This window comes from Pristiophorus japonicus, chromosome 17 (genome assembly GCF_044704955.1).
Source record: "Pristiophorus japonicus isolate sPriJap1 chromosome 17, sPriJap1.hap1, whole genome shotgun sequence".
Classification (NCBI taxonomy): domain Eukaryota; kingdom Metazoa; phylum Chordata; class Chondrichthyes; family Pristiophoridae; genus Pristiophorus; species Pristiophorus japonicus.
The window spans coordinates 125839973-125852727 of NC_091993.1; the positions used below are offsets into that span (position 1 = coordinate 125839973).

General features: G+C 48.6%; 1 protein-coding gene across 4 annotated transcripts in view; it reads left to right on the top strand.

The window, feature by feature from the left end:
• LOC139228083 (putative helicase MOV-10) overlaps positions 1–7680 on the top strand; it is a 76519-nt gene extending 68839 nt beyond the window's left edge. For 3 of the 4 annotated variants that reach the window (XM_070859252.1, XM_070859254.1, XM_070859255.1), the window contains 3 exons: positions 869–957; positions 4675–4793; positions 6029–7680. In XM_070859252.1, coding sequence (XP_070715353.1) covers positions 869–957; positions 4675–4793; positions 6029–6096 — 276 coding nt within the window. In that variant the 3' untranslated portion in view covers positions 6097–7680. The remainder of the gene's footprint in view (positions 1–868; positions 958–4674; positions 4794–6028) is intronic. The other variant, XM_070859253.1, reaches the window with a different exon arrangement.
• Positions 7681–12755: the final 5075 nt, after the last annotated feature.

The window sequence follows — 12755 nt, forward strand, 5'->3', positions numbered from 1 at the left end:
TTTTCCTTTTCCACGAATGTCTCTGAACAGCGAGTAAACTCCGGTGCCTCCGTACCTATGAGGACTCGCACTCCTGGGTCTGCAGGCGATGCCTGTGTAAAGGCCTCCCCGTATTTCAGGGGTGCCAGCGGTTCGCAAGCATCCCTGGGATCACGTGGGCCGGCCCAACCAATCACACAGGGAGATTCCCATTTTTTTTAAGGTGATTTCCATTATGCTTACGGGGATTCTGTACATAAGTGGAATCCCCGTAAACTTAATGCAAATCACCTAAAAAATCGCATTATCTGAGCACTGAAAAAATAAAAATAAATCATCTCGTGGTCAAAGTTAATTAAAATACAATTCAATTAAACATTTGAAACAAAAATTTAATCTTTTGAAAAATAAACTTTTTTCAAGGGGCCAAAAATAGCCCAAGCTCATTGTAAAGGTTTTTTTCCTGTGGTTAAATCATTTAAAAAAAAATGTAATGTTAATATTTATTTAAACCCTTATGCTGGTAAAAGAAGGTGCTGGGTTTAGTGGGTCTTCGCTGGGCAAATAGCCCCACTCTGCCCCAGCGAAGGTCTATTCTCTGCGGATTCGGAGATCTGTCGAGCTGAAACTTGTCGGATCGCCAGTCCCGGGTTTTGGCAAAGCGCATGCGGAAAGCCGGAACACTTATGGCCACGTACTCTGTCACAGGCTCCGGAAAATGTGTGTGTCTGTTGGATATCGATTGCGTTCACACTCTCTCTCTCTCTCTCTCTCTTCTCTCTCTCTCTCTCTCTCCCTCACCCCCAACCTAGATTGCCAAGAGTGCTGTGTGCAGTATGAAAATAATCACAAATGAATCTTGAGTAATCTTCCTCTCCCTCCTCGACAGAGATTTAACGTCGCGCTGACCAGAGCCAAGGCCCTGCTGATCGTGGTGGGAAACCCCATAATCCTCAGCAAGGACCCAAACTGGGACAGGTGGGTGAACTCTCCCTCTCTCCTGTACGGTGTAGCTGGTACCAGTGGTATGGCCCGCCTGACCGGTGCTGGTTACCATCTGGAACTCCAACAAGGCAAGCGAGCCCCAGGTGGGCAGAGGAAACGTTACAAGGACACCCTCAAAGTCTCCCTGATAAAGTGCAGCATCCCCACTGACACCTGGGAGTCCCTGGCCAAAGACCGCCCTAAGTGGAGGAAGTGCATCTGGGAGGGCGCTGAGCACCTCGAGTCTCGTCGCCGAGAGCATGCAGAAACCAAGCGCAGGCAGCGGAAGGAGCGTGCGGCAAACCAGACTCCCCACCCACCCTTTCCTTCAACCACTGTCTGTCCCACCTGTGACAGAGACTGTAATTCCCGTATTGGACTGTTCAGTCACCTGAGAACTTGCCTTTAGAGTGGAAGCAAGTCTTCCTCGATTTCGAGTGACTGCCTATGATGATGAGAACTAGGGGGCATAGTTTCAGAATAAGGGCTGCCCATTTAAAACTGAGATGAGGAGGAATTTCTTCTGAGGGTTGAGAGTCTTTGGAATTCTCTGCCCCAGAGAGCTGTGGAGGCTGGGTCATTGAATATATTCAAGGTGGAGATAGACAGATTTTTGAACGATAAAGGAGTGAAGGGTTATGGGGAGTGGGCGGGGAAGTGGAGTTGAGGCCAAGATCAGATCAGCCATGATCTTATTGAATGGCAGAGCAGGCTCGAGGGGGCGTATGGCCTATTCCTGCTCCTATTTCTTATATCTGATGTTGGGTCCGTTCGGGCACATTCTTTAAAGTGGAAGTGCTCCCAAAGGGTGCTGGTGGGTTCATGGGTTGTCGCGTGGGGTCACCAACTCTCCAGAGATTGGCTGGCGGTCTCCAGGATTAAGATTAATCTCCGGGACACTGCCGGGGGCAAACACCCCAGGGAGAAAAGAGATTATTATGTTGCCGCACGAGAGGTTATTCAGCTAAATTAGGGCTCATGGGATTGGGGGTAATATACCAGCATGGATTGAGGATTGGTTAACGGACAGAAAACAGAGAGCAGGAATAAACGGGTCATTTTGGGGTTGGCGGGCTGTAACTAGTGGTGCCACAAGGATCGGTGCTTGGACCCCAGCTGTTCACAATCTAGATCAATGATTTGGATGAGGGGACCAAGTGTAATATATCCAAGTTTGCTGATGATACAAAGCTAGGTGGGAATGTAAGTTGTGAGGAGGATGCGGAGAGACTTCAAGGGGATATAGACGGCACAATGAGTGGGCAAGAACATGGAGAATGGAATATAATGTGGAGAAATGTGAAGTTATCCACTTTGTTAGGAAAAATAGAAAAGCAGAGTATTTTTTAAATGGTGAGAGATTGGGAAATGTTGGTGTTCAGAGGGCCCTGGGGGTCCTTGTACACAAATCACTGAAAGTTGACATGTGGGTACAGCAAGCAATTAGGAAAGCAAATGGTATGTTGGCCTTTATTACAAGAGGATTTGAATAGAAGAGTAACGATATCTTACTGCAATGATATCATCATCATCATCACAGGCGGTCCCTCGAACGAGGATGACTTGCTTCCACAAGTTCACAGATGTTTTGATGAAGGACCCGATGTTCCAGTCCTGAACTACAATTGAGGGGGTGGAAGATGCCTGTGGATGGATTTTTTTAAACGTGTGGTGGCCGTTGCACACCAGCCGCCACACGGGCTTGAGAGACGGTCTTGGTCCAGTGGCAAGGGTTAACTAAGACGACTGGATACCTGCTCTGCTGCACGGACCTAGTGTGCACACATATCGCAGTGTGGGCTGGGCCCGTGCTGCCCCTGGGCCCTCGACTCTCCTGGGCCCCACACCCTCATTCGCCGCACCTCCGCCACGATGTTATATAGGGCCCTGGTGAGACCGCACCTGGAGTACTGTGAACAGTTCTGGCCTCCATATTGCAACAAATACACAGAGACTTATTGGAATGATAACAGAACTAAGAGGTTACACCTACCGGGAAAGATTGAACAATCTTGGGCTCTTGTCGGAGAATGAGAGGCGACCTGATAGAGGCCGTCAAGACTTTGAAAGGGGTTTGATAGAGTAGACACACAGATGATGTTTCCACTTCCACTTGAGACCAGAATTCAAGGCCATCAATATAAGACGGTCACTAATAAATCCAATGGGGAATTCCGGAGAAACTTCTTTACCCAGAGAGCGGTGAGAATGTGGAACTCGCTGCCACAGGGAGTGGTTGAGGCGAATAGTATCGATGCATTTAAGGGTAGGCTGGATAAGCACGTGCGGGAGAAAGGAATAGAAGGATATGGTGGTGGGGTGGGAGGGGGCTGGTGTGCAGCATAAACACCGGCACGGAGCCGATGGGCCCAATGGCCTGTTTCTGTGCCGTACAATCTGTGTAATTCTAAGTCACTTGTTGAATTGAAGAAGTTTGTCAAGTCGCTGCTTGACGTGATGCTGAGCCAGACCGATCAGGGAGGTCATGAGTTCAATCGTGGTCTGCGTTTGGTCAACTGATCTGAGCTGGTGCAGTGGGAGTGATCACGGTTAGCCTTTGGGCCATGGTGTGAACGATCCGACTGGGTTTCTGCCCGTGGTCACTGCCCATTGGCTCCCGCTGGAATACGCGTGACTGGAGGGCGGGATTGGGCACGGCTGTGATTTACCCCTCCGTTCCCCGCTGATTGGTCGAGTATTTGCCGTACAAACCCATGTGTGCAGAAATGAGGGACTTCAGTGACGTGGATAGACTGGAGAAGCTGGGGTTGTTCTCCGTGGAGCAGAGAAGGTTGAGAGGAGATTTGATGGAGATGTTGAAAATCATGAGGGGACTGGACAGAGTAGACAGAGAAACTGTTCCCATTGGCGGAAGGGTCGGGAACCAGAGGACACAGATTTAAGGCGATTGGTAGAAGAACCAAAGGCGACATGAGGAGAAACGTTTTTACGCAGCGAGGGGTTAGGATCTGGAATGCGCTGCCTGAGAGGGTGATGGAGGCAGACTCAATCGCTGCTTACAAACGGGAATTGGATAAGTCCCTGAAGGAAAATAATTAGCAGGGCTACGGGGAAAGGGCGGGGGAGTGGGACTGGCTGAGGTGCTCTTGCAGAGAGCCGGCACGGGCTCGACGGGCCGAATTGCCTCCTGTGCTGTGACCATTTTATGATTCTATGAGTGAGCAGTAGCCACATGGGAGAGCTGCTCAGAGGGCAGGAAGCAGCAGAAACTTGCAATCATATACTGTCCTTAACGAAGTAAAGCGTCCCAGGGTGCTTCACAGGAGCATTATCGGACTAAATTTGACACCGAACCAAAGGATGAGATACAAGGGCAGGTTGGTCAAGGAGATAGGTTTTAAGGACCGTCTTGAAGGAGGAGGAGAGAGACAGAGAGGATTAGGGAGGGAATTCCAGAGCTTGGGGCCCAGGCAGCTGAAGGCACGGCCACCGATGGTGGAGCGATTAAAATGGGGGATGCGCAAGAGGGCAGGTTTGGAGGAGCGCAGAGATCTCGGAGGGTTGTATTGCTGGAGGAGCTAACAGATAGGGAGGTGGGCCATGGAGATACATGGCTGAGAATTTTAAATTTGAGGCAAGAGTCACCACCCCCGCCCCCCAACGCGGAGGGAGCCAACGAGGAAGAGAAGTCTTTCGTACCTGTTTCGGCGTTTGGGTTGTCCGCTCTGATCCTGTGTGTTTCATTGGCAGGTTCCTGCGTTACTGCGTCAGCAATCAGGGCTACACTGGCTATATGTATGAAAGTGATGACTTCGAAGTCGACCTTGTCGATCGCCTTGATCAGCTCAACCTGAACACGGAACCAACAGGTGATACTCGCAGCTGCTAGGAAGTGGCTGCATTCTTGTTCTGTCGTACGGTGGTAGCAAATCAAACGTCAATATCTAAGTCGGATATCCAGGGCCAAAGCTCCCGGTGTAACAGTGTGGATATCCTGTAGGCTGCCTGTGAATTCCCTCTGAGGGCAGAGCTCGATGATGTGCTCCAGGGTCTGATTAGGAGCTCCACAGTCACATGACGGGGAGGCTTTAATCGTCCACCGATGGGGAAGGTGGCAGCATCGACCGTGACCGGTTCTCAGGCGGTCGATGGTTGTCCACTGTTTGCGAGGAAGGTTTGATCCTACCTTGGTTGGGCTCCTCCTATAAGGAATCCATTCCGTATGTCGCAGTTCTTCCAAGCATTTCGCCGTCGGTCATCGAGGCTGAGGGGAGGTCGCTGAAGGGCTTTGGCCAAAATGGCCGCCTAGATTTGAGACGGGTTGGTGATGGGTTGTTCCACTCGGCCTGGATCGTCGTGTCTTTGCTGGTGTAGCGGTTGTATTCACTGGAGACTGCGTATTCGCGGCGTATTTAAAAGGAGGTGTGTGTGTCTGTTTTCACCCCCCTCCCCCCACCATATTTGCAGTAGATTAAATGGAAGTTCCCCACTGAATGATGAATTGAATCACATGCAATGTGGTCCTTGACACCAGCTTGGTTTATATACACGAGATTTGAATTGGGGCTTTTGATGGCTTGCGTTTTTAACCATTCCTGGGTTTGATTCCTAGTCTTTGATCTCAGGGCCGGTGTTGCAATCTGGCTTTGCCACTCCTGGTTTCGGGAGGAGGACCAATCAGCTGTGGGTTCTTGGTCGCTGTCTCCTGTTGGGATTATGTGCGCCCTAAATCTCCCCTCAGCCTCCTCTGTTCCAGGGAAAACAACCCCAGCCGCTCCCATCTTCAAACATCGTTCTCTACATCCACTGATCAAAGTGTGAAGAATTGTAGAGAATTGTGAACCTGTGGAATTCTCTACCGCAGCAAGTTGTTGAGGCCAGTTCGTTGGCTATATTCAAAAGCGAGTTAGATGTGGCCCTTACGGCTAAAGGGAATCAAGGGGTATGGAGAGAAAGCAGGAATGGGGTACTGAAGTTGCATGATCAGTCATGATCATATTGAATGGTGGTGCAGGCTCGAAGGGCCGAATGGCCTACTCCTGCACCTATTTTCTATGTTTCTCTGTAGGACATTGAGATGAACTGACGATTTGCTTTGATTTAGTAGGGGACCCCAACACTGCCAGCATTATCCAGCAACAGCTGGAGCCAGAGTGGAGAAGTGAAGTTTGATCGAACCTGAATTTTGAAAAGAAAACAGGATGATGGAATTAACTGAATGTTTAAAATTTAAGGGGGAAAAAAAACCAGCTGCTTTAGGGAAGTGTTTATATAAATATATATATATATAAAAAAAAATTTAAAAGGAAAAATGTAATCCTCTTATATGAACCACGTGCTTTCTATAAATTGTTTAATGTCAGGATTGTGACTTTTTAACTGTTTTCTACAGAGTCGAGGCCTTCGTTGTTTGTTTATTGCTGCAGTTCTGAACGCTGGTTCCTTTTGAGGTGTTGATGCTTTTTTTCTGTGGCTCTATGAGGCAGGGTGCAGACGGGAAATGTGTGTCTTCAAACCACTTGTGTTTCAGGATTAACTCTTCTGTAAATCCACCCCCAGTGGCTCAGGCAGTTTGGCCGTGCCTAGCTGAGCCGGGAGGGGGGGGGGGGTGGTGGGGGCGCGATGGCAGTAAGATCTCACGATCCGTGCCGAGGTGGCTTATTCTCGGGGCGGGAGGGAGCGGGGTGTTACCTGGACTGACCTCGGTGATCGAGGGGTGGGTGAGATGTGCGTATCGGCCAGTGTTCCTGGTCGCTTATCCCAACGCCCCCCCCCGGTGAAAAAGTGCGCGCTTGTGGACTGCGGGGAGAGGGCAGGATCGAACTTAGCGGTGAGCTCCCCCATGGTCAAAAAGCTTGAGGAAGACTGCTGCGCTGGTCAGGTACTGGAAGGGGCGTGGTGCCTGTAAAGCCGTTCAGCAGTCAGCAGCAAAAGGCGATTGGAAATTTTATTTTGAAACAGTGCCTTGTTTTTGGGGATATCTTGATACAGTGAGCCTTAAACCATGTTGTTTGGCCACACTTTCCCACTTGTTACTCTGCCGAAGCTGTACCAGTGCCTTACCCTGTGCTCCGTTATTGGGGCAGGTCCCTTTTACTGGATTCGCTGCTGTCGATCTTGATTGTTTGCGACGATTTACGAGTTCCTTTATTGAGTGTGTGTGTGTGTGATCAGCAGCTCCTTGTAATCTGCATGCTTGTGTGTCAGAGTGTAGAGAGATTCCTGTAACCCACCTCCCATGTCTGTGTCTCTGCTTTTTGTCTGTGTGTGCCCCACTTCAGACTCGAGGGGGTAACTTTGACTTCAGTCGATTGTGGAAAACGTGGGGGATAATTGATTGGCCGCCAGTTTACACATCTCTGCAAAGGAAAACCCGGGAGAGGTGCGTGTTCCTGATGGCCGGTCTGAAGTCATGCTGACCCCCTGTGTGCGTGTGTCTGGTTCAGTTAACCAGCACGCTTTTCCCTGCACAGCCAACTTCACAAACGGGGAAATGAGCTGATTGGCGGAGAGGTCAGAATAACGAGCGCGAGAGGCTTCATTCCAGATGTGAACCCGCTCCTCGTTTGGTCTCAAACACTCAGCCCCATGTTTCCTCGTCGCGGCTCTGATGAAAAGTTTAAATGTGAACTGTCTCGTGTATCCGCTGGTTTGATTTCTAGAAGGGTCGATTTGTTTATCTTGTCCTGAGGCATGCCATTTGGAAGAAGATGCAATATTTGGAGATCTCAAAATAAATTATATATAAAGAACGAACGCTTGTGTTTATCGAGCACTGATTTGAGTCTTGGCGAATGTTTTGTGTACAGTAAGATCCCAATGACTGGTCAATTTGTTTTTGGTGGTGTTGATGATGGAGGGAGGAATGTTGGTTGGGACATCGGGCAAACTTCCTGCTCCTCTCCCAGTCCCTCACGCAGGCTCTAATATCCAACTGGGTGGTCATTTGGGAGCCTTGCTTTTCTCGGTTTGGATTGCGCTCCCAATCTGGCTCGAGCCCACATGCTGCCGACTGAGCCAGGTGTAAAGTTCTGAAAACTGATGTGCTGTGAAATAATTTACTTTCCCAATGCCGGCCATACCAGCTTTTGGGATTGTGTCCAGCCCATCCAAGCTAGTCGGCAGTGATTGCAGATGTCACAAGTGCTGGCATTTTCCGAACCCCTGTGTTTAATGCTCTTGGTTGTAATTCCCTCCCTAAACCTCTCTGCCTCTGTCTCCTTCTTGCATCCTGTTCTTTGACCAAGCTTTTGGTTGCCTGTCCTTGCACCTCTTTCCAATACTTTCCAATAAATTATATATAAAGAACGAACGCTTGTGTTTATCGAAGTCTGAAATGAAAACACAATGCTAAGTATACACGGCGGGTGCAGAGAGAAACAAGGTTAACATTTCAGTTCTGACGCAAGGTCATGGACCTGAAACGTTAACTCCACTTCTCTTGCCAGACGCTGCCTGGTCCGCTGGGTGTTTCTCGCAGTATCTGTTTTCATTTCTTGTACCTCCTTATGTGGCTCGGCGTCAAATTTTTCCTGATAACGTTCCCGTGAATCGCCTTGGTGTTTATAGTGCTAGTTCAATGCTGGTTGCTGTTCAAAAAGCATAAGCAGCTGAGTTGTGCCTCTGGTGATCTCGGGCTAAAGTCAATGGTTGGCCTGTCGCTGAGCTGCATGGACCTGTGAGTCCCAGGATCTCTGCCTGTGCTACTGCAATGCAATGGGAGAGGGGACGGAAAACCTGCTGGGGATAAGTTAACTTTTCAAGTGTGGCTCTGTTCTAACAAAGTCACGACTGCAGCTGAAACTTGAATCACTTTTTCTCTCCCCCCCCCCCCCCCCCCCCAAAAACGCGTTTTTATTTCTTTTAACCTTTGTGACTCCCACTGGGATGTACATAAGGGAGAGTGTCAGGTAAGTGTGTACCTTGAGAAGAGAGAAGATTTATGGGTGACCCGATACAGGTCTTTAAATTTGCGAAAGGGTTCAATCGGGTAGACATAGAGAAGATGTTCCCACTTGCGGGCGAGAACTAAGGGCCATCAATATAAGGGAGTTAGCTGTGGCCCTTACGGCTAAAGGGATCAGGGGGTATGGAGAGAAAGCAGGAATGGGGTACTGAGGTGAATAATCAGCCATGATCATATTGAATGGTGGTGCAGGCTCGAAGGGCCGAATAGCTGCTCCTTTATCTAACATAGAAAATAGGTGCAGGAGTAGGTCATTCGATAAGATCATGGCTGATCATTCCCTCAGTACCCCTTTCCTGCTTTCTCTCCATACCCCCCCAGCCATAAGGGCCATATCTAACTCCCTCTTGAATGCATCCAATGAACTGGCATCAACAACTCCCTGCAGCAGGGAATTCCACAGGTTAACAACTTTGAGTGAAGAAGTTTCTCCTCATCTCGGTCCCAAATGGCCCACCCCTTATCCTAAGACTGTGACCCCTGGTTCTGGACTTCCCCAACATCAGGAACATTCCTCCCGCATCCAACCTGTCCAATCCCGTCAGAATCTTATACGTTTCTGAGATCCCCTCTCATCCTTCTAAACGCCAGTGATAAAGGCCCAGTTGATCCAGTCTCTTCTCATATGACAGTCCAGCCATCCCTGGAATTAGTCTGGTGAACCTTCGCTGCACTCCCTCAATATAGCAAGAATGTCCTTCCTCAGATTAGGAGACCAAAACTGAACACAATACTCCAGGTGTGGCCTCATTAAGGCCCTGTGCAACTGCAGTAAGACCTCCCTGCTCCTATACTCAAATCCCCTAGCTATGAAGGCCAACATACCATTTGCCTTCTTCACCGCCTGCTGTACCTGCATGTCAACCTTCAATTACTGATGAACCATGACACCCAAGTCTCGTTGCACCTCCCCTTTTCCTAATCTGCCACCGCTCAGATAACACTCTGCCTTCGTGTTTCTGCCCCCAAAATGGATAACCTCACATTTATCCACATTATATTGCATCTGCTATGCACTTGCCACTCGCCTAACCTGTCCAAGTCACCCTGCAGCCTCTTAGCGTCCCCCTTGCAGCTCACACCGCCACCCAGTTTAGTGTCATCTGCAAACTTGGAGCTATTACACTCAATTCCTCCATCCAAATCGTTAATGTATATTGTAAAGAGCCGGGGTCCCAGCACTGAGCCCTGCGGCACTCCACTAGTCACTGCCTGCCATTCTGAAAAGGACCCGTTTATCCCGACTTCTGCTTCCTGTCTGCCAATCAGTTCTCTATCCACGTCAGTACATTACCCCCAATACCATGCGCTTTGATTTTGCACACCAATCTCTTGTGCGGGACCTTGCCAAAAGCCACCTATTTTCTAAGACGGTCACTAATAAATCCAACAGGGAATTCAGGAGAAATGTCTTCAGCGGGAGAGTGGAGAGAATGCGGAACTCGCTGCCCCAGGGAGTGGATTTAAGAGGAAGCTGGATAAACACGAGGGAGAAAGGAAGGTTGTGTTGATGGGATGAGATGAAGAGGGTTGGGAGGAGGCTGGTGTGCTGCACGGACTGGTTGGGCCGAATGGCCTGTTTGTGTGCTCTCAATACGTTAATGTACCCCTGCTGCTCCCGTAGAGAAGAGCCACTGGAGCAGTGTACTGGAGTCTAAACCTTTCCCCAGCAAACCAGACTCCAGCCAGAGGAGACTAACCTTTTTTTTGGTGCACTGAAATTTCTCCTCCTCCCCTTCCTTGCATTGAATTTTAAATTAATATTTTCTGTAATGTGCAAATACTTTAGTCAGGGCTGCTGTTCTGTCCCCCACCACCATTGTTTTGTGCCTTTTGGGTTTTTTCCTTTAATACAACACAAGAGGATATCACTGACTGACTATTGAACGCGCACTGTGACGGAGGGCAGCCAGCCATTGCTACATGTGAGCGCAGATGGCAGGAGATGAGGTCACGTGCCCCTAATTTTGCAGCTCTTCCCCACGCAGCCACCACAGGTGCAGAGGCTGTTTCCTGTTCACATGCTGCCCTGACGTCTGTGCAAATGTCTGCATCCATCTGGCCCTAGATCTGAAAATAAAAGTCACCAGGAGGTAGGGAGGAGAAAAGAGGTAGCAAGCTGTGATCATAAGTTTAGTTTTAAACTGCCCACGCACGTGTGACAAGCTGCTGACGGAGACACTGGAGGCAAATAGTTTTTTAAAAAGTTATTGGGATGTGGGCGTTGCTGGCAAGGCCGACATTTATTGCCCATCCCTAATTGCCCCTCGAGAAGGTGGTGGTGAGCCGCTGCCTTGAACCGCTGCAGTCCGTGTGGTGAAGGTGCTCCCACAGTGCTGTTAGGGAGGGAGTTCCAGGATTGTGACCCAGCGACGATGAAGGAACGGCCGATATATTTCCCAGTCAGGATGGTGTGTGACTGGGAGGGGAACGTGGAGGTGGTGGTGTTCCCATGCGCCTGCTGCCCTTGTCCTTCTAGGGGGTAGAGGTCGTGGGTTTGGGAGGTGCTGCTGAAGAAGCCTTGGCGAGTTGCTGCAGTGCATCTTGTAGATGGTGCACACTGCAGCCACGGTGCGCCGGTGGTGGATATTGATTAGACAAATCAAATTGGTCAGGGTAGCTAGCATTGAGGAAGAGTTCATACAGCTCAAGGAACCCCCATCCCTTATGCACTATGTAACAGAACCAACCAGGGGGCAGGCTATCTTAGATCTGGTCCTGTGTACTGAGACAGGATTAATAAACAATCTCCTAGTAAAGCATCCCCTTGAAATCAGTGATCATAGCACGGTTGAATTTCAAATTCAGATGGAGGATGAGAAAGTTGGATCTCAAACCAGCGTACTAAGCTTAAATAAAGGAGACTATAAAGGTATGAGGGCAGAGTTGGCTAAAGTGGACTGGGAAAATAGATTAAAGTGTAGGGCGGTTAATGAACAGTGGCAGACATTTCAGGAGATATTTCTCAACAAGAAAAATATATTCCAGTGAGGAGGAGGAACAGGTGTAAAAGAAAAGATAGCCATCCATGGCTAACTAAAGAAATAAAGGATGGTATCCAATTAAAAACAAAGAATACAAAGTGGCATAAACTAGTGGGAGGACAGAAGACTAGGAAGCTTTTAAAAGTTAAAAGCCAGCAAAGAATGACGAAAAAAACTGATCTAAGGGGAAGATAGACTATGAAAGTAAACTAGCACAAAATATAAAAACAGATAGTAAGAGTTTCTATAGGTATATAAAAAGGAAAAGAGTGGCTAAAGGAAATGTTGGTCCCTTAGAGGACAAGACCGGGGAAATAGTAATGGGGAACACGGAGATGGCAGAAACTCAGAACAAATATTTTGTTTCCGTCTTTACGGTAGAGGATACTAACAATACTCCGACAGTGGATAGTCTAGGGGCTATAGGAGGGGGAGAAACTGAACACAATCACTAAGGTGGTACTCTAGTAAGATAATGGGACTAAAAGTGGATAAATCCCCTGGACCTGATGGCTTGCATTCTAAAGTCTTAAGATATTGAGAAGTAGCGGCAGGGATAGTGGATGCATTGGTTGTAATTTACCAAAGTTCCCTGGATCCTGGGGAGGTCCCAGCAGATTGGAAAACTGCAAATGTAATGCCCCTATTTAAAAAAGGAGGCAGACAAATAACAGGAAACTATAGACCAGTTAGCCTAACATCTGTGGTTGGGAGTCCATTATTAAAGAAGCAGTAGCAGAACATTTGGAAAAGCATAATTCAGTCAGGCAGAGTCAGCATGGATTTATGAAGGGGAAGTCATGTTTGACAAATTTGCTGGAATTCTTTGAGGATGTAGTGAACAGGGTGGATAAAGGGAAACCAGTGGATGTGGTGTATTT